This window comes from Chelonoidis abingdonii, chromosome 6 (genome assembly GCF_003597395.2).
Source record: "Chelonoidis abingdonii isolate Lonesome George chromosome 6, CheloAbing_2.0, whole genome shotgun sequence".
Classification (NCBI taxonomy): domain Eukaryota; kingdom Metazoa; phylum Chordata; order Testudines; family Testudinidae; genus Chelonoidis; species Chelonoidis abingdonii.
In genome coordinates, this window is record NC_133774.1 from 132,137,767 (window position 1) to 132,165,244 (window position 27,478).

General features: G+C 42.2%; 1 protein-coding gene across 7 annotated transcripts in view; it reads left to right on the top strand.

The window, feature by feature from the left end:
• DNAH6 (dynein axonemal heavy chain 6) overlaps positions 1-27,478 on the top strand; it is a 209,259-nt gene that overhangs the window by 134,585 nt on the left and 47,196 nt on the right. For all 7 annotated transcript variants that reach the window (XM_032780286.2, XM_032780290.2, XM_032780291.2 and 4 more), the window contains 6 exons: positions 713-836; positions 1,429-1,625; positions 2,063-2,266; positions 3,818-3,943; positions 17,031-17,195; positions 20,310-20,377. In XM_032780286.2, coding sequence (XP_032636177.1) covers positions 713-836; positions 1,429-1,625; positions 2,063-2,266; positions 3,818-3,943; positions 17,031-17,195; positions 20,310-20,377 — 884 coding nt within the window. The remainder of the gene's footprint in view (positions 1-712; positions 837-1,428; positions 1,626-2,062; positions 2,267-3,817; positions 3,944-17,030; positions 17,196-20,309; positions 20,378-27,478) is intronic.

Genomic DNA, 27,478 nt, shown 5'->3' on the forward strand with positions numbered 1-27,478 from the left:
TTTTACTGTGGTAATGCCTAGAAGTCCCAGTCATGGATCAGGACCCACAGACCAAAATTCAGTTCCTGCTCCAAGGAACTTCTGATTTAAGTAATAGAATTTTTTTCATCCAAAATTCTTCTTTTAACTTTTTGGGCCAAATCCAGCAGAAAGTAGCCTCCTGGGCTGCTGTCTTGCCCTGCTACAGAAGCTACTTCCAGTTCCAAGGATGACGTATCCTCTCCCTCCTGTCTGTAAATGCTGAATTAAGCATCAGATGAGCACTCCATTTGTGAGGCACATGGGGCAATCAGGTATTGTACATGACATTGGCGCCTAGTTCTTCCAAGACTAACTAAACACAAGTCATCGGAGGATGAATTTTCAAAGAGCTATGGCCCAAGGGAGACTTTCCCCAGCCATTGTTCCTGTGCCAATGTCCAGCCAACCTGGTTACAGCAGAGACTAGAGGGTGTGACAGTTTCATATCCTACTCTCTAGAACAATGGTGGAGGCACTTCTTATGAAAATGTCATTTTATTAATAGGACAAAAATGTTCTGGTTTAAAGCCACATCTTTCAAAAAGACTCCTTATTCATATGTAGGCACCGGAATAAGTGACCTGATTTTCACCAGTCCCCTGTACCTGTCACTGCCATTGACTTCAGCTCTTCTAAAAATCAGGCCACCAGGGTTGAAAGCCTTCACCTAAATGTTTCCTTATGTTCTTAGGCTGAGCTTGATGCTACTATGGCTACCCTTCGTGACAAGCAAAAGAAATTAAAACAGGTGGAGGATCAGATACAGGCATTACAAGACCAGTATGAAAGAAGCCTTGAAGAAAAAGAGAGCCTTGGTAGGTGATTTCTCTTGAAGTGATTAAACAGTTAAGTTAGTCTTTCACTTTCATGCCTTCACTATATAGCTAGCTGGACCAGGGGAAACTAGCTAGCCCTGACCCAGACAGTCTCATACTATACACAATATAAACACAGTGGTATGGAAATTAATATGCACATCAGTAGGACTCCACTGAAAGGGTCAAACATATGATTTACTAGCACTCTGTCTCCCCAGTGCTCCTCTGGTCACACAGTACTGTGGTAAGGAGACACTACATCTACTGCCAACAGTTAGGTTTGTGACTGTTCCTTCAGGCAGCTTCAACTGGAGCAACCTGAGTCCAGTAGCAGGTGATGATAATATCACAGCAGAGGGTGTGCTGGGAGTTTGGTGAGGTCAGGATATGGGTTCATGGACTGTAGTCTGTCCTGAAGTACCCAATCAATAGGCCAAAAAGAAGTTTGCCAGGAAGCCACTGTAGAAGTTAAGGCTGGAAGAAAGGGTATGGGCAGAGGGAGGCTAAAATAGAAAGCAAGGGAAAAGATTATTAGGAAAAATTGACTTTTTAATACTAATCACAGTCCAATCATTTTATAACTGTTTAGCAAGGACCATGGCACTCACCCAGGCTCGCCTCACTAGAGCTGGAAAGCTTACAGCTGCATTAGGAGATGAACAAGTTCGGTGGGAAGAGAGCATCAGGAACTTTGAAGATGAGATTTCAAACATCATAGGGAATGTGTTCATAGCAGCTGCTTGTGTTGCCTATTATGGGGCTTTTACAGCACTTTATAGGCAACTGGTAAGTAAAAATAATCTCCCTTTTCTTTTTTCCCTCCATAATGTGGTGCTTGTGAAAGGTACCAAACTGGCATCACTGTAGAATTGCTCTAGCCTCTGAACAGGTGCAATATGGACGGTGTCAGTCTAAGCATCCCCCACAACTGCATTAATGGTCCTCAGCCTTTCTGTCCGGAGTTCAGTTTAAATACATATTCCGCTATTAGTGACAATTTTGAAAGGTGTAGGATTATTGTTAGTACAAGACAGGGACCCCTGTCTATTCTGAAATGAACTAAAGACACTCACTTCTCGTCTCCTAAGCAATCAAGCAGCCATCCAATGATGATAACTTTTAATTACTACCAACTAGTGTCCAACAGGTGATTGTTACAATTCCCATGAAGTCATATAATCTCCTATAACTCTCTTTTTACAACTAATCTCTCTCTATCTCAGCTGATAGATTGCTGGATCAAGAAATGTCAGAATCTAGAGATTCCTATCAGTCCGGACTTCAGTCTTATAAACATTTTGGGAGATCCCTATGAAATTCGCCAGTGGAACACAGATGGGTTACCACGTGACTATGTGTCTACTGAGAATGGGATTCTTGTGACTCGAGGGCGACGCTGGCCACTGATGATTGACCCCCAGGATCAGGTGAGCGCTAGTTGTTAACTGTACTGATGCAGCTCCCTTTCCAAAAATTCAGTTCCTCCAAAATTTTATTTTGTACTGGACAGTTCTAACACTGACACCTTTTTCTTTGTTGGCTTGGGGCCATATCCTCCGCTCATGCAAATCAACATACTTCAGTAGAGCTATAGTGACTAACGCCAGCTGAGCATCTGGCCCATACATTTTCAGTATGAGATCTGTGATTAAAAATAAAAAACACGGTAGTGTTTCAGGTATTGCATGGACTCTAATTTAACATTCTCATTCCAATCAAAATTGGAATAGGTTTAAAATAATTAATAGAGTACTATGAATCTTGATCAAGAGGTTTCTAACTGTAAATAACATGAAAATGATTGTGCAAAATATGTGATATTAAAACCCCTCCACAATACGAAAACTATAAACTGTATTGCCAACAGAGGGAAAACAGGATTGTGTCCCGTTTTCATTAAAGGCCCAGGGATGAGTCTCAAAGATGGTCAAAGCTTTGAAAGGAGTTTCATAAAATGAAAGACTGTGAAGATTTATTATTATTTAAGCTAAAAAGGAGGGAAAAAAACCTGCATATACCTGCCTCACAACTGGTGTTCATTTTATGCCATAACTTTCACCACATGTTTTGGTGGTTTTCTGAATCCGCTTAGTTGACCTAGTGCTAAGCGACCATTGAACCACAGCCAGATTTGTTAGGACAGTTCCCTGCATTGTTCACTCCTTTCCCCTAAATTGTGATTACTGGAAGCGGTAGGTGAGCACAATGAAAGAATTTAGAATGAAAAACCTTTTTCAATTTAATTTTTACATTTAAAACATTACAAGTATAAATCTACTATTAATTATTTTAGGGTCCAATCGTGTCTGTGTGGATATTCCTTCCTTCTTCACTCAACCCTGCAGCAGCACCCTTTCCTCTTCCCTAGACATTATACAGGTCTCTCTTCATGGTCCGGTGTCCTTGTTGGAGGAGAGGGGCTGCTGACTGAATGGGCCAGGTTGTATGGGTGGGTCAGGTGAGCACAGGGATTGCTCCTTCCTAGTGCACAACTCATCCTAAAGAGGATGAATGGAAGGCCAATCCCACCTCTCCACATCAGCCTTCGGTGCCCCAGGAAGAGTAATCTACCACTCAGTGTGTATAATCCCACTGGATGCTGGCCCTCTGATATACAGTCCCTCATAGAGCTTCACTTGGTGTGGTACTGCCTCACACTACTCCCCAAAATGATTCTATGCCTTGAATGGTACAATCTGGACCCATAAAGGCCAATAAAATACTAGCAGTACCAGCACAGTTGAATATCACACCATGCAGTTTAAAAGCCTTAGATATTACAGATACAAGCAAAAACCTTATTTTCTGGTGTTGCTTCTCAGGAGTAAAGAGTTAGTGCAATTAACTTACTTTTCTCAAGCAAAGCAGTGGTCTTAAGAATTGCACTTCTGAATATTGAGGCAAACATGCTCATTAACCTTCTGGTCAAATGTGACACTTAGCCAGCCTTAGTGATTACTCTCTTGTTTCCTACGTAGGCAAATCGGTGGATAAGAAACAAAGAAATGAAATCTGGTTTAAAGATAATTAAGCTTACAGATGCTGGTTTCCTGCGTACTCTTGAGAATGCTATTAGATTGGGTTTACCTGTTCTTCTAGAAGAGGTTTGTATCTTTTATCCATAAACTTAAATTATTATCATTGTATTTCTCTCTCTTTTAATATGTTGGAATTAGTAGGAACATCATAATCAAAAATTTCGTTTATGAACTTCAGTTTTTTCTGGTCACAAAATCCCAGAACCACTGCATAACATTTTCTATAGTTTAGCTATATTATTTTTTCCAGAGAAGTGTTAGCTAAAAATAACTGTTCAGTAAATATGGCTATTCAAAAAGCAAAACAAAAGGTCTCTGTATTCACAAAAAACTCCAGGAGAAATTCATTGTATAAGACGATAATCTAAAACGTACATTATAGAGTCACAGGTTTTTGCTTTGTTTTTTTCTTGAGAAACCTGCCTCTCATTTGAATTTTAATGTGGGTGATATGCTGCCAGAGGAGATTTTTTAATCAGACAATGTGTTTTTGAAACATTGAAAAAAGTGTTCTTACTTTCTGAAAAATCTACTAACGCTTTTTGTAATTTCGTATCTCTAAATGGCTTGGAGTACAAACATCACATCGATGTTATTTGTTAGCTCTGGAAGAGAGGGCCAGATTCTCCGTCCTACTGTGCTCTTGGAGTGCAAAGCAGTCTTAAATTTGGCGTAAGAGAAATGCTCTGAAGTAAATAGGATGAAATTCAATAAAGACAAGTGCAAAGTACTCCACTGAGGAAGGAATAGTCAGTTGCACACATACAAAATGGGAAATGACTGCCTAGGAAGGAGCACTGCAGAAAGGGATCTGGATGTCATAGTGGACCATAAGCTAAATATGAGTCAACAGTGTAATGCTATTGCTAAAAAAAGCAAACATCATTCTGGGATGCATTAGCAGAAGTGTTCTAAGCAAGACACGAGAAATAATTCTTCCGCTCTACTCCGCACTGATTAGGCCTCAACTGGAGTATTGTGTCCAGTTCTGGGTGCCACATTTCAGGAAAGATGTGGACAAATTGGAGAAAGTCCAGAGAAGAGCGATGAAAATGATTAAAGGTCTAGAAAACATGACCTATGAGGGAAGATTGAAAAATTTGGGTTTGTTTAGTCTGGGAAAGAGAAGACTGAGAGGGGACATGATAACAATTTTCAAATATATAAAAGGTTGTTACAGGGAGGAGAGAGAAAAATTGTTTTTCTTAACCTCTGGTCATAGGACAAGAAGCAATGGGCTAAAATTGAGGCAAGGATGGAAAACTTCTTAATTGTCAGAGTGGTTAAGCACTGGAATAAATTGCCTAGGGAGGCTGTGGAATCTCCATCACTGGAGATTTTTAAGAGCAGGTTAGACAAACCCCTGTCAGGGATGGTCTAGATAAATAATACTTAGTCCTGCCATGAGGCAGGGGACTGAACTAGATGACCTCTCAAGGTCCCTTCCAGTCTGAAGATTCTATGAGTCTAAGTGGCCAAATGGGGATTCCCCTGGCAGAGGGGAATTCCTGAGGTCGATTTAATACATGTTGGGGGTGAGCATGGTAGTTCCTTGGATCATGTGACTCCCAGAGGTGGGTAAAGCTACCGTTTCTCACAACTCCCTTCTCTAGGGTCCTGTGGTTGGTGTAGCTGAGCCAGGCTTGAGGGTTACATATGTAGTACAAGTCTGTTGTTTATTAGGCTAAATGCAAAATTTTTAAGTTATTTCCTATGGAAATTTGAATCTTTGAGGGTTTTAAGGAGAAATTTGGAGGAGGATAAATGAGGTAGCTCTATGGATATTTAAGGGGAGCTCCTCCCAAGGCATCATGAGAGAAAGCATGAAGGTGCTTTTTTTAGAATTTAACAAGTGGGCAATGGAGGCTGGTAACATGAAGTAATGGGAGGTGAGAGTCAACATCTTGATAGAGAATGAGTGATAAGTTGGGGGGATAGGCTGTAGAGGCCCTCGAAAGTGAAGACAAACAGCTTGTGTTTGATGCAATAGAGAAAGAGAAGTCAGTGGAGGAAAACAAAGAGTGAGGTGACATAGTCAAAGTGACATGCTAGAAAAATGATCTTTGCAGCATCCTTCTGAATAGATATGAGCAGGACAAGATTGCATTTGTCAAGGCCAAAGAAAAGGATGTTGCAGTATTCAAGATGTGAGATGATGAGAGCCTGGATGAGGGTCTTAGCTGTATGGATGGATAGGAAAGGCCATATCTTAGAGATGTTATGCAGAAAGAATCTGAAAGATAGAGATGTAACCTGTATGTGCAGACCTAGAGAGAGGACCAACTTGAAGATGGCAGCCAGATTATGGGCCTGAGTGACAGGCAGGATGGTGTTGCCCACAGTTCACAAAAAAAGGAGATAAGGCAGTGAGCATTTGGAGAAAGGTTCAGAACTCTGTTTTAGCCATGTTGAGCATGACCTGATGGTTAGACATCCAGGAGATGTCAGAAACACACTTTTTCAAGTGATGGTCCCTAAGTGCATGGATACGTGTGTGCCCCATGCACCTGAGTTTGTAATTTTTTAATAAGCAGTGTCCGTTGGTCCACACATGTGCCGTAACTGTCCTCATGCTCCGAACAGAGTGTGTAAGGGATGGTGCAGACCAGCACCTCTCCAGTTCTTTCTTATCACTGCATGGTCTGAGTCGGAGTTCATACAGGTAATCATATGTCACAAGACATATGGACCCTTCAAGAGTCCAGAATGCATATCAATTTACTAGATCTCAGGATAGTCCATCAAGTCTGTAATGCATTCCTTCCACTCATCCAATCCTGACATGTTCAAATAATGTCAACATAACAAAAAGGACAACATAACAACTCTCTTACATATAAACAAGTAGTGGAGAATGAGAGCCCTTCCTTTTTATGTAGCATCAGTTAACATCTGGAATCGGTGAAACCACCATCACATAACCCTTTCAGCAGCATGTTTACTAGGGGTTCAGAACTCCCTAATGGACAGTCTCAGCAGATGTTTTTCCATGGACCACAAATGGGAGAGTCACAATTTAGTTCTCAACAAGGTCTTCACCCAATGGGCAATGCTGTCTTGGGACCTTTTTGCCTCACATGTGAACAAGAAACTTCCTCTATAATGCCTAGGCAAGGGCTCAAAGGGAGATACACTCCAGCTATCACAGAAGGATTACCTGAGGTATGCCTTCCCTCCCATTCCATTAATACTACAAGCCCCATGGAAAATCCATTAAGACAGAGCTCAAGTCATCCTCATTGTACCTGAGTGGCCAGGACAGTTATGGTTTACAGATCTAATGAAGCTCTCAGCTCAGCTGCCCATAAACGTCTGCCCATTTCTGGACCTTCTAACCCAACACCAGGGCACTTTCAAGCACCCTAATCAGGAACCAGTGCAGCCTGGTATTCGGATGGCCGCTGGATGTAAGAGCGCTTGTGTTCCAGAGTGATGCAATTCAACCTTAATCAAAGTAGGAAAGACTCTACTAGGATATGTTAATCAGCTTAAAAGACAGTGTTTCTCCTCTTGGACTCAACAATACATTATCTTCAGAATCTTCTGGGTTTCCTGCTATCCTGGAATATTTACCCGTAAGTCTTTGGATATCTCATTTAGTTCTCTTCAGGTTCATTTATCAGCAATCGGTGCTTTTCATCAGGGGCTGCTAACGGGGAGTTTTGCAAGGGAGTTCTCCAGGTGAAGGAGGAGCAAATAGAGCATCTGTGGGGTAAGTGACTGTCTGTAGTGTGTGTGTGTTTGTGTTTGAGGGTTACCTGCTTTGTGCTGTGTGCTGAGCTTGTGTTTGGCAGTCTGGTTGGTTGGTTGAAGGACCATGTGTTGTGGCTGGCAGTTGGAGGCCGTGAGCTTCAAAGGAAGGTTTGAAAGCTCGAAGCTTCTGGTAATTGGCTGAGCCTTAATCAGTGGGCGGGGCAGTAACTCAGGCCTGGGCTTTATAAAGCCGCGCACAAGTGACCAGGGAGCTTGCAACCGGAGGCTGCTAACAGGGAGTTTTGCAAGGGAGTTTGGAAGGGGAGTGGGAAGTGGGGGGGGAGTCCCTTGTCGGTCCTACCTGTTCCCCTGTAGTCCCCTTAAAACCTGTAATCCAAACCATATTCCAAAACCCCTTTCTTTAAACCACCCTTTCATTAACTAGGAGACAATGCAGGCAGAAGCCCAGCAGCAGAGTGGGAGCTATCCAGTTTATTGCACTGAGTGTAGCATGTATGATTACCTGCCCTGTGGGCGGGTGGCGTATGTGTGCAGTCGGTGCAAGGAGCTCCTGGCCCTCAGAGACCACGTACGGACTTTGGAGGCCAGGGTGGCAGAACTGGAGGAGCTAAGAGAGGCAGAGAGGTATGTTGATGAGGCTTTCCGGGACACTGTAGAATTGTCCCACCTCTGCTCAGACAGCCCCTGTGCTGTTGAGGAGGAAGAAAGGCCCAGGGAAGCAGAGCAGTCAATGGGAGCAGAGGGAAACCTTCCATAGTTGGGACCCTCCTTCCAGATGGTGCTGGGGTTGCCTCTTGCACTGAGGTTACCTCTCCTGGGGGAGGGAACTCCAGTTGCTAGGAAAAGGCAGGTGTTAGTAATGGGAGATTCGATCATTAGAAACATAGATAGCTGGGTTTGTGATGACCGGGAGAACTGTATGGTGACTTGCCTGCCTGGTGCGAAGGTTGCGGATCTCTCGAGGCATCTAGACAGACTTATGTGTAGTGCTGGGGAGGAGCCGGTGGTCGTGGTACATGTAGGTACCAATGACATAGGGAAGGGTAGGAGAGATGTCCTGGAAGCCGATGGATTTGAACAGCGCTGTCTAAAACACCTGCCAAATTTAGGCTGCTAGGAAAGAGACTGAAATCCAGGACCTCTATGGTGGCATTCTCAGAAATGCTCCCAGTTCACGCGCAGGGCCAGGTAGGCAGGCAGAGCTTCAGAGTCTCAATGCGTGGATGAGACGATGGTGTAGAGAGGAGGGGTTTACATTCATCAGGAACTGGGAAACTTTTGGGATGGGGGAGCCTATACAGGAGAGATGGGCTCCACCTAAACCAAAGTGGAACCAGACTGCTGGCACTAAACATTAAAAAGGTTGTAGAGCAGTTTTAAAACTAGGAGATGGGGGAAAGCCGACTGCTGCAGAGGAGCATGTGGATCGGACACAGACTTCTCTTAGGGGAGAGTCACTCTGATGATAGAAAGAGAAATCTCCAGGTTCATATCAGGAGCAGAGGACGGAACCGAGGATAATTAAGGCTTAGCTCAGATGTTAAACAGTTCACATAAAAAAGAATCTGGTCACATCAGATAAGGCGAAAATTAAACCAGGACAGTTTTAAAGTGTTGTACACGAAATGCTAGCAGTCTTAAATATAGCTGGGTGACTAGATGGCCTTGTGATAAAGGAGGATATTGATGTAATAGCGATCACAGACACCTAGGTGGAACATGACCAATCAATGGGACACAATCATTCCGGGGTACAAATATATCAGAAGACCAGACAGGTCGGGGGGGAGGAGTGGCACTGTCATGTGAACGATGTAGGATTCACATGAAGTAAAACATCTTAGCGAATCCAACATGTTCCATAGAATCGCTGTGGATAGAAATTTCATGCTCTAATAAAAATACTAATACATTAGGGGCTATTATCGACCACCTGACCAGGACAATGATATTGATGTGAGAATGCTAGGGAAATCAGAGAAGGCTGTCAGAATTAAGAACCCAATATGTGAGGGATTTCAATTTATCGCCCAAAATGACAGGGATATTTCTTTCCAATTCGGAATGAAATTGCAGAGAATAAAATTTCTCGATACTTTAAAATGACTGCCTCATGGAGCATCTGGGTACGGGGAAACCACAAGGAAGAGGCAACTTCTAGATTTACATCTGGAATGGAGCACAGAAAGCTGGTCAGAGGTTACTACGCCGGAACACGCTTGGTAATAGTGACCATAATACAATATGCATTCAACGATCCACTGTGGGGGAAGAAACGCCTCAACAGGCCCAACCTGTGGCATATAATTTCAAAAGAGGGAATCTATACAAAAATGAGAGGTTAGTTAAACGAAAGTTAAAAGGTACGCTGATTAAGTGACGCTGCAAGTTGCATGGGCCTTTTTAAACAGACACCATATAGAGGCCACTATCATGTCTATACCCAATTAGAGAAACAGATAAATAACTAAAAAGAGCACGTGGCTTAACAACATGTAAAAAGGCGTGAGAGATGAAAGATTCCTTTAAAAAGTGAAAGTCAAATCCAGTGAGCAAATAGACGGACACAAAGACTGCCAGCTTAAGTGCAAGATGATGTAATAAGAAAGCCACAGAGGTTGAAGACGGCTAAGCCAAAAACTCCAAGGTGGTGACAAATGTTTTTTATAGTACATCAGAAGCAGGAAGCCTGCTAAACAACCAGTGGCCTCCCTGACGATGAAATTACTAAAGAGGCGTTTAAGTCTTTTGCAGGAAACTAAAATGGATTCTTTTGCTTCAGTCTTCACAGCTGAGGACTGTTAGAGGATGTCAAACCTGAGCTGGCTTTTGTAGTGTTCCAAATCTGGGGAACTGTCACAGGATTGAGTGTATAGAGGAGGTTTTGGAACTTAATTGATAAATAACATAAACAAGTCACTGGGACAGATGGCTTCACAAGAGTTCTGAAAGAATTCACTGTGAAGATGCGACTATTAACTGAAGGTTGGTACCTGTCCTTTAAATTGGCTTCGTTCCCATGATGGAAGTTAGCTAATGAATCCCATATATTTAAAAGGGTCTCAATGGTGTCCTGGGCAATTACAGACGTAGCTCTGAATTAACGGAAGCAAAGCTCAGAGACAGTATGTCAGATAAAATTGTCGACACATAGAAAAACGTAAACTGCTTGAGCTAGTCAACATGGTTTCTGTAAAGGAATCGTGTCTTACTACTATATTAGAGTTCTTTGCAGGGGCTCATACAGCAACATGTGGACAAGGGAATCCGTGGATATGTTGTACTTAGATTTCCAAAGAAGTTTGCAAGGTCCTCCAAAGGCTCTTATAAGTTAAATTAGCTGTCATGGGTAAAAGGGAAGCTCCTTTCCATGGACTGAGAACTGGTTAAGAAGGACAGAAGGGTTAGGATTATGAGTAATATTCTCACAATGGCAGAGGGTAACTAGTGTGTGTTCCCCAGAAGGTCAGTTCTGCCAATCCTTATCACTTTTTATTTATAATGCACTTCTAGAGAAAGAGAGATTAAAGAGTGAGGAGGAGTGTTGCAGGTGTACTAAACTGCTCAGATAGTTGCAAGCAGACTTAGATCAAAGCAAAAACTAAGTATTAAATGGCATGAAAACCGCCCTTTGGACCCTCATATCAAAGATAGCTTGTAGTCCCTCAAGTATTCTAAGGTGATGTCAACAATCGATGGGATTCTATGTGTGTATACGTCTGCCATGGATGCGCCCGTCTCATATGTGATGGTGCCTTCAGTATACGCGGCTCACGAGTCAGAAATCTGTCGCAGTGGATAGTCACGCGGTTACGCTGGTAAGTCGAAAGGATGTTAGATCAATAAAAGGGATAGAGAATAAGACTTGAGACGTATATTATTGGCCCTTTTATTAAATCTGGTTACGCCCACTCTTGATCTGCTGTGGTACAGATGTGGTCTCTCACTCGTCAAATTAATAGAATCTGAGCTAGATTCTCGTAAGCAGGCACCTTTAAGATGTTAGAGTTGCAAGAGCGTCCCTACGAGGAAAGGTTAAGAGCTGTCTCTTCAGCTCGGAAAGAGACGAGACTAATGGGATATTGATTAGATGGTATATATATTCTGTGATGTTGAGAGGTGCATAAGGAAAGTTATTTTACTTTTCCCATGATACAGAATAGGAGTCACAATGAAATTAATGGGCGGCAGTTTAAAACAAATAAAAGGAAGTTGTTTTACCACAGCGCACGTAACTTATGAACTCTTACTGAGGAGGTTGTTAGGGCAAGGACTTATAACAGCCTTATTTAAAGGTACCTGGATAATTCATGGTGGCGAAGTCCATATGGACTTAGCCAGGATGGGTAAAGAATGTTGTGTCTAGCCTTGCTGTCAGCGGATTAGAGAGGATGGCAGGAGAGGTCCTTTTGATCATTGCCTGTTAGGTTCACTCCGTCTGGGGCACCTGGCATTGGCCACTGTCGGTAGACAGATACTGGGCTAGATGGACCTTTGGTCTGACCCAGTACGGCCTTTCTTATGTTCTTATGTTCTGTTGATAACCACATGATCTTCATTCACCCTGTCAAACTAGATTTTTGAAGGGGCTTCTTTGACCTTTTCCAACACTGGTGAAGTTCGCACCCCAGTGGGACTTCAATTTTGTTTTTTCATCTCTCAGCAGACATCCCTTTGAACCTGCTCTGTGGCCCATCTGACTGTGAAAGTGGCCTTTCTAATCATTGTAACACTAGTTAGACAAGTCAGCTAGCTGAAAGCATGCATGGTGGAACCGAGTTTCATAAGAGTCAAATCATCCACTTACTGGTATTTTTTCTAAAACCACATGCCTCTCAGATGAAGAGAGGAGACTGCATTTGCTGGATGTCTGAAGGATACTGGCCACTTGATCTCTATTTCATCCTTCTGTGAAAGTGGCCTTCACAGTGGCAATAACATCAGCCAGGACAGCTGTTAAGCATTGTTAACCAAACTGCCTTATTATACTTTCTTTCATAAGGATAAAGTTTCTATGAAATCTCACCCTAAGTTTTTACCAAAGGTGGTTCCAGAATTTCAATTAAATCTATTCACATTGCTGTTGTTTTCGCTAGGCCACATGCCGAGCATATAAAGCAGAGCAAAAGCTGCATTAGTTGGATGTAAGCAGAGTTCTTTTGTTATGTCTTGACAGAACTGCACACTTCAGAAAGTCTCCTAAACTGTTTGTAGCATATAGAAGAAAGGACCAAAAGTGAAACTATCTCAGAGCAAATGATCTTTAATTGGATTTCCACATGTATCAAATTTTGTTATCAGGTGACTGGAAAGACTCTATCTGTCAAAATAATGGGTCATTTGATGAGAGCTTGGTCCACTGTGATGGCTGCTCTCAGGATATTTGTAAGGCAGCAGCCTGGTCCTCCATCCACACATTCACTCAGCAGCACACAATTGTACAGGCTTTCAGAGACAATGCAAAATTTGGCAGAATTGTGCTGCACTGTTCAACAACTCCTGGTACCCACCTCCAACAAGGTCACTGCTTGTTGAGGGGCTGGGGGAGAGGTCATCAGCAATAAAATATATGTATACAGCTCATCATTAGAAGTAGAAATAGTTACTTGCCTGCACAATAACTGGTGTTCTTCCAGATGTGTGGTCTGTATACATATTCTATGACCAACCCCTAGCCCCACTACTCAATCTTTGACACTGGGCTCTGTAGGTGGCAAAAGAACTGGTTTGTGGTTGAGGCAGCCCCTCCCTTTATGCCCTCAGTTGATGGTGTGAGGATGTGCAGTGGATGTGCACACACCAACAGTGGAATATGTATACAGGGTACACATCTTGAAGAACACCATTTACTATATAAATAAGTAACCATTTCTTCCCATAACATCTGCATGATGAATTTCTGAATTGGCAACACTTTCAGTCCAACATCCTATTTTCGAAGAGAAGATTTTAATTTATATCCTCTGTCATTCTGTAGAAAGATGTCCATCAGCATTATACCTTCTGTCTGTTTGTGGCCAAAGCACAAGACAAAAGCTTTAGCACAGTCGGGATGTGTGTTTAGAAGCTCATACACGCAAAATATGATAAAGCACTCAGAAAATCACCTGTTTGTTTCCTTTCATTCACAATGTGTAAGAGCCAGAGTCTCAAAATAGTCTCTGGATAGATAGTTAAAAGGTTTGAAAGGAAGGCATATACAGCTTCTGTTAAACAAGATTTTTTTCCTATTCCATGTTATTCCATGTTCAACCAGAAGTTTATTGGGCTAGTTGCAGGCATTATTGGGTGAAATTCTATGGCCTGTGTTAGGCATAAAGTCAGACTAGATGATCACAGTGATCCCTTCTGGTCTTAAAATCATTGAGTATCTAGCAGTCATGTTTCGGGCAAAGCTCAATGGTAAACACCGAAGAAACTTGCAAAGCCACCATGTGGGTATAACTCCTTTGTCTTTGATAAAGCACTGTAAGATAGCTCTTCAGGTGTTTAATGCATTTCTCCCCACCCCAAAAAAGCCTCCATTTCCTAGCACCAGAGCATGGATTATTTATCTTTATACTCATCTTTTTATTTCCCTCCGTCTGAGAACCTTATTACTTGCCACATCCCTAAGTAAAGGGCCAGTGTATGTGTTAGTATGAAGGATAGGAAAATTGTTACCTTTTAAAAATTATTTTCCTTGATTAACATCTTCACTGGTCTGTCACACACACATTCAGACCTAAGTGAAGTTGAAGTTAGAATTTTACTGACATCTCAAATCTTGTTTGAGAAATTATTTATATGGATTTGGGAGTACGTGATAAGGGGCCTGGCCGAGTGAATAGGTTGCTACGCAATGAGCTCAGCTGCCTAAGGTGCCATCGCAGAGGGGTTAGTACTGAATAAAGAACTAGTGGAGATATTAATAACAGAAAGGAAATGATCATGTAATACATTTTCCATTCTGTCTACCCAGAGTTGATTATGCCCTGGGTAGGAACTCAGTGAGTTTAAACTCAGAACTTTTAGAGTAAAATATCCCTCCCTTGAGCGTAAGATTTTATTGTGCTTGAATAATTCAATACTGAGTTAATTTTTAAACTTCAGACTTGCTATAGACTTGTTACTAGGCATGACTCAAACACACTTTTTTCCCCTTTCACAAGCACTGAAATCACCCATGACAAAGTGTCTGTGGCTATAGCCCCATGTGTCATGAGAGTGATGTCACAGAACTGTAGTTTATTCAGCAGGAATAACTGTCCAATTTGTGAGTTACCCAGCAATTTCTTTTAAAGTGACACCAGCACATACAATTAATTGTTCACGGATATATTAAGCCTCAGTTATACTATTTTCATTTGGCCCACAGACAGATATTTCTAGAATCCCATAAACATGTCAGAGAAGCTATTCCTAGTTCCTTTGGCCACAAGCCTTGACTTTAAGCAGTTAGTACACATTGACTCGAGACCAAGGTTCTGATTTGAGTAGCTGTCAGGATCAGTAACTGCAGGGATAAAAAAGATGTGCATAAGTGAATGTCCACCAATGTGTCATATGTTTGTCAGTTTTCAATACCAGAGGTAAAAATTCAATGCTGTATTCATTGGCATGATATATATGGCACTGGGATCTGATGATTCATGACTCCCTTGAAATTCAAATATATTTCTTTATTTTGTTTTATTTTCTTACTTTTTATAAATGTGCCTCTTAAAAATCTGTATACTCGTTTAAAAAAAAGAATCCACAACACCATAATGTGTCCAGTACCTAATGGATAATAGAAAACATGGCTTTGTTTGCATATTAACAAATGTAAACAAAAAGTCCCATACCCAGTCCAAGAATTCCCAAGACACACTCAATCATTCCTTGCAGAAAAGTGCAAGGTGAACACATATGCCCTGCACCTTGCCCTGAAAGTCGGCAGATCTGGAAGTGACAAAGGCACGAATAAATGTACTGGAGATCCGTGAGCATATGTGAAAAAAGCACTCTTGCCCATCCCTACTATCTGATCATCCAGAAACAAACACGGATCCAATGGAACCCCCATATCTTCATGTCAACTAAGAAAAAAATAGTCATATCCTCTAAACTAAGGGACAGATGTTATCCTTGCATTTTCCTGTGACTGAATGCTATGTGTACAGTCCTCAGCAAAGAATTTGATTATGTGCTTAACTACTTTGCTAAATAGAATTGATGTAAGCACATGTTGAAGTCTTCTGTTGAATTAGGACCCTAATTCTGCCCAGTTTACTGTTTCTGGTTCCCATAGTATGATGATGTTCTGTCTTGACTATAACCACTCAGAGATACAGGAAGAATGGGACACCTGGGCCCATAATACAGATAATAAAGAGTAGTGAGAGTGGGCAAGAGAATCCCATTATTGGACATAACCCTGTCAGGTGCTGAGCAATCTCCAGCAAAACACTTAAAGCACATGCTTAAAGTTAAACAAATGCATTACAGGATTGGGGTAGAGTGCTCAGCATTTTCCAGGATTGAGCCCATTGAGTCTTAGGAAGCAGGAGTATATGGGTCCTTCCCATATTTTGATCAAGTTTTGGAAATAACATTTTCATTACCATTCTGTTTCTAAAGGGACATGACTATTTTATAAATGTCTCGTGCATTTTTTTTTTATTTTTTTTTGCTAATGTATCATAATGAACCGTGGTTGAACATATGCAAATTATGTACAGTGAGTTTGGAATTTTATGACCAGAAAAAAAAAATTAGGCCCAAATCCTGCAAAGACCTTCTCATGTACATAACTTTATGTACCTGAGTAGCCCATTGACTTCAGTGTGACTATTCATGTGCATGAAGTTATGCATGTGTTTAAATTGTTGTAGGATCAGAGCTAAGTTTTATACTTTCAGTTCTCATGTAAGTAAAGAATATTTTCTTCTATCACTATGTGTTTGCTTTAACATTGTCTAAATTCTGTTCCATTACTGATTTGTGCTCTGAGAGAGTTCTGAGGTAAAACATGTAGGCTTTCTCTTGTTTAAAAAACAATGCATGATTTGGAGTGTGTTTAATATCCATGGGATTTGGGCACATAACTCTGTTAGGCTCCTTTGAAAATCCAGCCACATCCTATAACAAAAACTAGAAAAGCACAGGATAATAAGTGAACATAAGAATATCACTGGGGCCATCTTTTTGTTCTGTGTTTGTTCAGCACCTCTCACAATAGAGTCCTGGTCCATGACAATGCTCCTAGCCACTGCGAAAACAACTAGGCGTCCTTGTGGCACCTTAGAGACTAACAAATTTATTTAGCCAATACAGTAATACAAATCATAAATAATAATAATAATTATTCTCCTTGCATAGAGTGGAGGGTGTTAATTTAATTTTTCATTTTAGTAATGAAGTATTTCAGTTACCAGTTACATGTAGAAAATATCTTAATCTGGTTTCTTTTGTAAAGCTGAAGGAAATCTTGGATCCTGCACTGGAGCCTGTTCTTTTGAAGCAGACCTTTGTTTCTGGTGGAAGAATGCTTATTCGCCTTGGAGATTCTGACATTGATTATGACAGAAACTTTAGGTTCTACATGACAACTAAGCTACCAAATCCACACTACCTTCCAGAGGTATGATGCAGCATTCTAAATTAATGTCATACAAATCATAATCAGTATTACTAGAAGGACATTATCAACTTATGTTGGCCCACATTATTACAGACCTTCCCAAGGCTCATCTGGTATCTTTTATAATTAAAGTTTTAAAACAGATGAAAAGAAAAAAAACCATGTCCTTTCATTCCATGAGTGAATGTAGCACAGTAGAGTCCAACATGGCCATGCTAGTGTATGTGAAAACGTTCATGGACTTATTGACCGTTCTGACTAAGAGAGGTTTGCTCCTGCTGCACAGCATCACCAGGGCTGTTATGCCTCAGGGCTCAGCCATTTTGCTGTGTCCCGTATTGGAGGTTCAGAATACACGGCCACTGAGACTGGGCCTGTGTGTCTGTTGTTGGAGTCCTGTATGTGGGATCTTCCAGAAGATCCTGCCACCTGGAGGGGAGAGCTCTGTCACATGGCTTCTCAGATATTAACAACATGACAGCATGACTTCCAGTGAAGACTTTCATTCACTAATGGACAAGCTGTATGGCCTATTTGAAGGATCTGTGGAGGGTACTCCTGTTGGGCTTTCTTAGGAGATCCTAGTGTCTGAAAGGGGATTGTTTCATTAGTGGTTCCTCTGAAAATCTGCTACTAGTGAGAGCCTCCACAGTCAACTCCCTCCCAAAAACCCCATTGCAAAAAGGGTAGCACAGTTAGTAGGATTTCCTAGAAAATTTACAGATGTCTATCCCTTTCTAGACAGCTATGAGGTCTAGCCAGATGCTGGATGGTGTAGGACTGGGTAACTGTGATGTAATTGTTTTGATTAAGGAAGTACTTGCAGGCAACTGATACACATTTTATTTCATAATTCTGTTACTTTATTTTGAGGTTCATATGGTCCTGTATTTTGTATTTATATGTTGTATCATCCAGTTTCCACACATAATATCAGCTGTTACTTTATTATGAAAACATTTTGAAAATCAAGCAATGTGGTGAAGTGCCTAACCATAGAAACCCAGGTTTGAAAAGATGCACTGTCGGCTACAGGGGCCAGGATATAAGGAGACCTCCATTCAGATCCTGGTTCTAATGTTGACTTGGAGTGTGACAGTAGCCAAGTCGCCTAAGCCCTCTGTGTCTCAGTTAATTTGACAGTCACAGCAAATTAAAGATGCCCCAATAGGGCTCATGGTCTAAAGAACTAAGAACTAGGGTGGAAGCCAGGAATTTAGGAGTTCCTTCTATTCCAAAGTGTAGGCAACTGGTTATAATCATTCTTTGTTCTTATGTAGCACTTTAAAGGCATGTTTTCTTTATGTTCACAGCCCCCCAGGAGAAAGAGACAACTAAATTCCTTTTCTTACTAGTCCAGCTTTTAAGTAATTGCAGCAGGCTGACTTTCAGAATTGCTGAGCACCACAACGTCAATTTGAAGTTGATAGGAAATGTTGGTGCTCAGCACTTCTACAAATCCAGCCCTGCATGTGTAGACCAGCGTGTGTGATTAGGCACTTAACTCTTGTATGCATTTAAACAGCCACATACATATGCATGCCACATCCTTCTTTAAGATCGTGGCTTAAAAATGATCTCTGTTTCTTATTGTGCATGCCCCAGGCTACTTTTCAAATATTCAAGACTTTTGTACTTTATAGCTATATTTTCTCAAACCTGCCATCCCTTATACTAGTCATTGCAGACTGGTTTCATGTAAAATTCAAAGTTTATAGTTAGGGCCTATCACGGTGTGCACAGCCAGCCCCTCTTCTGAAGGCCCAGCTGCCTTCCCAGATAAGTCCAGGGACACATTAGCTTTGTGCAACACCTGTGTCCTTTATTTTTTAAGCATTTTCCCACCCCCAGCGTCCAACTATATACAATCCTTACAGGTTTTTCATCTACCGCAGGCCAGGTCAGTAACCGGCGAGAGAGCTTCCGCTTCTCTTTCTGACTGACCTCTCTCTCTGGCTGTCCCTCTCCCTCTGACTCTTTCCCAACCTTTGTAGCTCCTGGCCTATCAGGCTAGCAGGTGTTGTCAATTATCAGGCAGACAATCGATCCCCCTTGATTGAGGCTGGCGTGGTAGGGGCTGATTAGGTATGTTTGCAGCAGCACCCTGCCACAAGGCCCTACTAAATTCATGGTTCATTTTGGTCAATTTCATGGTCATAATATTTAAAAAATAATAAATTTCATGATTTCAGCTACTTAAATCTGAAATTTCACGGTGTTGTAATTGTAGGGATCCTAACCTAAAAAGGAGTCATGAGGGATCACAAGGTTATTGTGCAGGGGGGCGGGAAGGGGTGTTGGTACTTTTAACCTTACTTCTGCGCTGCTACTGGCAGCGGTGCCTTCAGAGTTGGGTGGCCAGAGACTGGCGGCTGCTAGCCTGGAGCCCAGGTTTGAAGCAGAGCCACTGCCAGCAGCAGTGCAGCAGTAAGGATGGCCTGGTATGGTATTGCCACCTTTACTTCTGCGCTGCTGCCTGCAGAGCTGGGCCCTCAGTCAGCAGCCGCCATTCTCCGGCCACCCAGCTCTGAAGGCAGCAGTGCAGAAGTAATGGTGGCAATATTGTGACTCCCCTAAAATAACCTTGCAACCCCCCTACAACTCCCTTTTGGGTCAGGAGCCCCAATATGAGAGAGGCTGGTCTCCCCCATGAAATCTGTATAGTGTAGGGTAGAAGCACACAAAAGACCAGATTTCATGCGGGGAGACCAGATTTCATGGTTTGTGATGCATTTTTCATGGCTGTGAATTTGGCAGGGCCCTATTTATAGTTTCAGCCTTTTTTGAGTTATGCCACTGGAAATGATTACAAGAACAGTTATTGTGCAAAGTGAAAAACATATTTTTATTTCTCCTCCGATCCCTCCAGAAGTTTGATCAAACTCCCAAAAAATCACTTTTGGACATAAACCAACCATGTGAAATTTCAGCCCAAATGGAAATTTTTGAGTAAGTTGTGAACAGCTGTAAATTGAAGTTTAGATTGGAAAAACCTTCTCATCCATAACTATACCTTCTCTGTGGGTGCCATTATTATTCTTAACTAAACCCCTTATTTTATTGTATTAACCTACATAGAAATAATTTGTGTCATTTGTTGTGTTTATTCTACAGGTGTGTATTAAAGTTACTATAATCAATTTCACTGTAACCAGATCTGGCCTGGAGGATCAGCTGCTAAGGTTTATAACTTTTATTCCCATTATTTATTTCACAGTAGTTGCTTTTAAATGTTTAAGGTGACACCAGGAGAAAATGAACAAGGGAAGCAATAAAGAAAATGTTTTCCCACATATTAATATAAAGTACGAAGTCACAATCACCAATAACTTAAGGACAACCTATTTCTTGCCTTAGTATGCATGTTTTCTAAAGCATCTTGTGCTGAGGTAGATATATCTAATTCTTTAATTATTGTAGTAGGAGTCATCTCTTTGTAAAGTATTGTAATAGGAATCAGCTATTTGTAACTCAGGATACATAATTACTTATCTTTTTCTAATACTGTGTCTAATAGTCTAGATTTAAAAGTCATAACCCACTATTTGTCTTTAGGGGGAGCTGAATCAAGCCCATATGATGAGCATTGATTATGCAGATGTGACATGTGATATTGTTTATATTAATACTGTGATGGGGCAAGGCCAGGTGGCTACAGTAAAGTACTGAGAAACAGGTATGTTAGCCCCAGGCTAAACAAATCCCTAGTACCCTGGTAACCAAATGGCAGTTGCTCCAGGTTAATCAAGGCACCTGGGGCCAATTAAGATCTTTCTAGAAGGCAGTGGAGATAGCTACTTAATGGAACACCTGCAGCCAATCAAGGCAGGCTAATCAGGGCACCTGGCTTTAAAAAGGAGCTCACTCCAGTCAGGCAAGGAGGAGCCAGAGGAGAAGGAGCGTGTGTGAGGAGCTGGGAGCAAGAAGCAAGGAGCTGAGAGTGAGAGTGTTACTGCTGGAGGATTGAGGAGGACCGCGTTATCAGACACCAGGAGGAAGGTCCTGTGGTGAGGATAAAGAAGGTGTTTGGAGGAGGGCCATGGGAAGTAGCCCAGGGAGTTGTAGCTGTCATGCAGCTGTTACAGGAGGCACTATAGACAGCTGCGATCCACAGGGCCTGGGCTGAACCCGGAGTAGAGGGTGGGGCACCGGCCTGGTTAACCCCAAACCTCCCAACTCCTGATCAGACACAAGAGGAGCTGACCCAGACTGTGGGTTCCACAAGAAGGGAAGATCACTGAGGTGAACAAATCCGCCAATAAGCGCAGGACCCACCAAGGTAGAGGAGGAACTTTGTCACAATACCAAATTACAATATCCTAAATATACTCTGGGTTATATGACAAGATCAGACCTGCATTGATTTTAAAGTGAGAAATATACCCAGAACGTGGAGTGGTTCTTTGTGTGGGTGAAGACTTGTATTACATTCGTGTGTTCATGTCCAGTGCACTGAAGCCAGACAACTTTGCTTAGCAGTACCCATTGGAGCAGCGCTCATGCCCTCTATCCCTTGTAGCCCCTTCCCAAGATATATAAAGGTGATACTGCCCCGACCCACATCAGTTCCTTCTCTCCGCCTGTGGCTTGAGTCAGAGTGGTGTCTCACTTCATGTTGTTCATCACTAGAGTGACCAGACAGCAAATGTGAAAAATCGGGACGAGGGTGAGGGGTAATAGGAGCCTATATTTTAAAAAAAAGACCCAAAAATTGGGACTGTCCCTATAAAATTGGGACATCTGGTCACCCTATTCATCACAGTATTTCTCTAGTTTTTTTCTGTAAATACTTGGTTACGTTTAGTAGTACTTAAGGATTTAGTTTAGCTTAGTGTATTTAATAGAGTTTTACCCCAGGGTGCTGCCCTCTCTGGGTTTTAAACATTGTCCTTCATGTGGGGTTGCTATCCCTCATAGTGACCCATACTCACACAATGTGTATTGTTCCTTGCGCAAAGGCACATTAAGGAAAGGTGCTAACTCCCAGGTAATTCATTTAAGAGAATGCAGATGGTGAGGGACTTGTGTTTGAAGCAGCACATTATGGAGCATGTAATGAGGCCTGCTGTGGAGCTGTGGACTGCTGCATACCATCAGCCCCCCCGAGAGCTCCTGAGCTGTTACAGGGCTGCACCTACGGACTTGGATTCTTTGCCCAGGAGGAAGGGGGACCATTCTTTTCCTCTGGGGACCAGAAGAAGGAGAACCCAAAAGACAGACCTGGTCTACTCCAGAATTTGAAGAAATGTCTCCTCCTTATCTAGGAGTGCGGACCAGTAGCATTAGTCTTTCGATATATGGGATAGAGCTGGGCTGTCAACGTTCTGTCCAGTACCAATGCCTGATTAATTAGACTCCGCACTGTCAACTCCAGTACCATCCTGGGGGGGGGTGGTCCATTGAATCCAGTACTGAAGACAGTGGTGTGTGAACAGACAGTCTCCACAACACCAGTGTATCAGGCAGCAGTGAAATTGCTGTGCCTGTCTGTTCCTGATTTGCCACTTAGTCAAGAAAATTCGACTGTTGTGGCTTCATCTTCGGTGTCCTCAGCACCTCCAGGATTGGTGGCCAGCTTAGTGTTATTGCCAGCACAGTTGTCTGCAGTGCCTCATACACTGGGCCCTGGGTTACAGGGACCTGGGTCCTGTTTGGTACCGAGGGCAGATGCTATCTTCAGTACTGACGACAATTCCGGCACAGTCTACATCTCCTTTGTGTTTGGTACCGATACCCCCTTCAGTACTGCATGTTTGTGAATACATTTACCTCTACTCAAAGTGCCTTTGACTGTACCATCATCGGTGCCAGTTAGGCCAGTGTGTTGGACTGCAGATGATTCGGGCTGTTTATTGGCTCCCTCTGGAGTAACTCCTCCATTACTGACAGACGGCTTGGAAGGAACTTCAGGTTCGAGTGCAGAAATGCCTTCCTCTCCTTTGCCTTTGCAGTACCACTCAGACTTTCAAGACCTCCTGGGATCACCATTGGTACCAGGATTGGTTCCATTCCTACAGTAGGGACAAAGCTTCCAGCCCTATCTCCTACTGGTCACTAATGTTTTATCCCTATCCACTGTAGCCTCCTAGGAATCCGTGGGTGGTTCTTCATTCAGCGAGGTCCTGATCGTCTGCTTAGTCCAGGACTAGATCACTTGTTCCGCAGATGGTCTTTCCAGGTGAGCCACCTTTGCTACAGCCACAGACTAAGGAGGTTTCCTCTGACCTGGTGCAACCTGATCTGTTGATTCAGTCAAATGTGTTACCACAAGAGATTCCAGTAGTTCCACTTCCCTCTTCTACCTCTTCACCAGATGATGCTACAGTGCCTAAATCCACGGAACTGGAGGATTTTAAATCTTATCAAGAGCTCCTGAGATTAACAGCATCGTCATTGGGTATTCAGGCTGAATTTGTTCAGGAGAACACCCAAAAGTTAGTGGATATTCTTCACTCCTCAGCTCCTGAGAGAGTCACTCTTCCTATGAATGAAGTGATATTGGAGCTTGCCATATCTCTGTGTAGTACCTCAGCATCTATAACACCCATGGCTAAGCGTACTAATGAGAGATATTGTGACCCCAGGCAAAGTTTCAAGTATTTTTTCTCACATCCACTTCCTAATTCCCTGATTATGACTGAGGCAAATGAGAGGATACGGGAGTGGAGATATAAATTTATACCTAAAAAGAAAGAGTCTAAAAGGTTAGATTTGATGGGGAGAAAAGTGTTTTCAACCTCGTTGTTGCAAATGTGAATTGCCAACTAGCAAGTGTGATTGTCTAAATATGACTTTGCAAATTGAGATGCCAAGTTACCAGAATTCTTCTTGGAAGAGTTTAAGGCATTTATTGCAGAGGGCTGTTTGGTGGCCAAGACGTCTTCACAGTCAGCACTGGATGTAGCAGACATTCCATGCAGATATCTAGCTCTAGCTATGATGATGAGGATGGCCTCCTGGCTACAGATCTCTGGCCTAACTCCTGAAGCTCCACAGACCATAGAGGACTTACCATTTGATGATCTGTTTTTGTTTTCTGAGAGAACTGAAGAGACTTTACATTCTTTTAAGGACTCTTGAGCTACTTGAAAGTCTTCTGGGAGTTTCTATCTACACCACAAAGGGATGTCATTTTGTAAGTCAGCAATAACACTAGCAATGTCACGCTGAGTGATACATTCACCAGTCATCCTACTCTGCTAGGCTGCAAGACTTCCCCAGAAAAGGACATCATAGAGGAGAAGATCTTCTGAATCTAGTTTTAGCCAACCAGCCTATCCTCCTCCATCTTCACAGAAGCAGCCTATTTGATTTTGTGATCAAGAGCAGCATACAAGTTGTGGACCTCCCACATCTCTTCATCTGCTTCCTGACCTGCTGACTCAGCAGCATGGTCAGGTTCTTCATCCAGTGCTGAGCAGTCTACACCTCACGGCATAGATGGTACATGGCTAGATGCGTAGATAGGGCAATGCTTGGAAGCAGTTCAGAAGATCCTGCTTAATAGTAGAAAACCATCTACTTATTTGGTTTGGTCAAGATCTAAGGGAAATCAATCCATGTCAGCTTGTGTTCAGGACATTTTGGACTACCTGTTATATTTGAATTCCTTGGGTCTAGGTCTTAGCTCATTGCCACCAAGTGAATCCTCAATTTCAACATTCCATCCTCTGATCCAAGGAAAGCTGATTTTCTCGAATTCCATGGTAGTGAGATTTCTGAAAGATACTGTCCATCTGTTTCCACTTGTGAAGGAAATGGTCCCATTCTGGGACATTAATACTATGCTGGCTGCCCTGATGGGTCCTCTGTTTGAGCTGATAGCAACCTGCTTGTTGTCTCTCCTCTTGTGGCTATAACATCCACAATAAGAGTCAACAAATTACAAGCCTTAATGGCAGAACCTCCATATAATCAATTCTTCAGAGACAAAGTTTCCTTAATACCATAGCCAAAGATTTTGTGGTTTCAGTTTTACCTTAAGCAAGTTATTTACTTGCCTATATTCTTTCCAAAGCCACACTCAAATGCAAATGAGCAGCATATCTAGATGTTAGTTGTGAGGCTGTGCTTGGTGTTCTATTTGGAAAGAACTAAACTATTTCATTCAACACCTTGCCTTTTTGTCAAATGAAAGGTCAGCTGGTCTCTGCACAGAGGATGTCCAGGTGGGTAACTTACGGGCTCACTCAATGAGAGCCCAGCGAACATCTATCTCATTTCTCAGCGATGTTTCAGTATTGTACGTTTGCAGGGCTGCTGCATGAATCTTCCATGAATATTTTTGTTAAATATTGTGCTATTACCATGGCATCTAGGTCAGATGCAAGCTTTGGGATGTCAGTTCTGCAGTCACTGTTTAAGTAGACACTGAGTCCCATGTCTTACAGATACTGCTTGTGAGTCACCTAAGTGGAATACACATCTGTAACCACTTGAAGAGGAAAAGATGGTTTCTTACCTGCGTTGTACCTGTTGTTCTTTGAGATGTGGATCAAGACATATATTGCACCACGTGCCCTCCATTCCCACTGCTTTGGAGTCTCCAGGCTTGGATTTGAGTGCGAAGGAACTGAGCCCTGTCAGGGGGGTGCTGCTGTTAGATAGCCTGGGCAGGGGCTACTTGGATCAGAAGCTACCAGTGCAGGTACTGCCTGTACAGGTACTGCTAAGCAAAGTTCTCTGGCTTCAGTGTGTTGGGCACGCACACACCAGGTGGAATACATATCTTCACGCACATCTCAAAGAACAACAATAGCAATACAGGTAAGTAACCGTCTTGTTTGGGTGGAAGGGGTCAGATGTATTTTGCTGTTCTGAATAACTGACTAACAATTATGTTTAAAATAACTATTACTCTTTGATATTCTATCAGTTATATCTAGTTTCTTTACATATGGCTGTAAGTAAATGCATTTTTAAATTATAAAGAGTGATTTACATAAATATTTATCTTGTGGGTGTATCTGTAAAGCCCCATTTCATCACATATCTTAAGCCTGTGCTTAACTGTAAGCATGTGAGTACAGTAATTCCTTTAAAGACTATGGAATTACTTGTGCACTTAGATTTAAGCACATGTTTAAGTGATTTGCTGGTTCTGGGTCTCAATTTCCATTCTGTTCAGATCCTTAAACAGTGCTATCATAGCTTCCTACTCAGATTTGAACCTTAGCGTTCATAAACTGAGAAGCTAGCATGAACCCCTCTAAGCTTAATTACCAGCTTAGATCTGATAGCCTGCCACCACCCAGGAATTCCAGTGCCTGGTACACTTGGGTCCCCCAAAACTTCCCTGTGGGACCCAAGACTCAGAAGTGCCCTGAGTCTCCTAACAAAGGGAATAACTATTCCCCCCACCTCTCTCCCACCCGAAATTTCCTCTCTGGGCTAACCTGCGAGTTATGATGCACCTCTTACATCACAATACCAAGAAGCATGTCTCTTCCCTCCACAAAGAGACAACCAAATACTAAGGAAACAGAAAAGATTCTATCTCTCTTCCCTCCTTTGTGTCTGCCCCAACCAATTCCCCTGGTGCTGCAGAGATTCACCCCCATAGATCTAACACAAAGAGAATTTCCCTCCCCTTTCGTTCCTTAGCCTACCAGAGAGAAAAAAAACTCAACAAGTCTTAAAAAGAAAACTTAATATAAAAAAAGAAAGAAAAAAGACATAAAATATTCTCGGTATCAAGGTTGACAATAATCCAGGTTCAGTTTGCTTAAGAATGAATAAACAGCCTTATTCAAAAAAGAGATACAAGTTAAACATTCCAGCAACTACACACGTGTAAATAACAAATAAAAAACAATAACAGGCCTATTGTTTTTATAACCTTTGTATTCACAACTTGGAAACTGAAGATTAGAAGCTTGAAGATAGAAAAATCCCCTCTCATAGCTGAGAGCCAGACAAAAACCACAGACCCAACCATCCTCCACGAATTTGAAAAAATCCAGTTTCCTGATTGGTCCTCTGGTCAGGTGTTTGGTTCCCTTTGTTAACCCTTTACAGGTGAAAGAAACATTAACCCTTAGCTATCTGTTTATGACAAGTGCCTATCACCTTGTACCAATAATTACCTTACCAAGCTAGCCAAGATTACAACAGTTTAACATGTTCTTAAAACAGGAAGTATCTGTGATGACCCTGTGGCCACACTTAGCAAATAGTGACTTTTTAATATCTTCTGCAGTATTTTCCTATGTAGTCAGTTAAAGACGGTTTTTGATCTTACACCTTAGCTAGGCACTAACTTTGTGTTCCCCTGGGAACTTCAT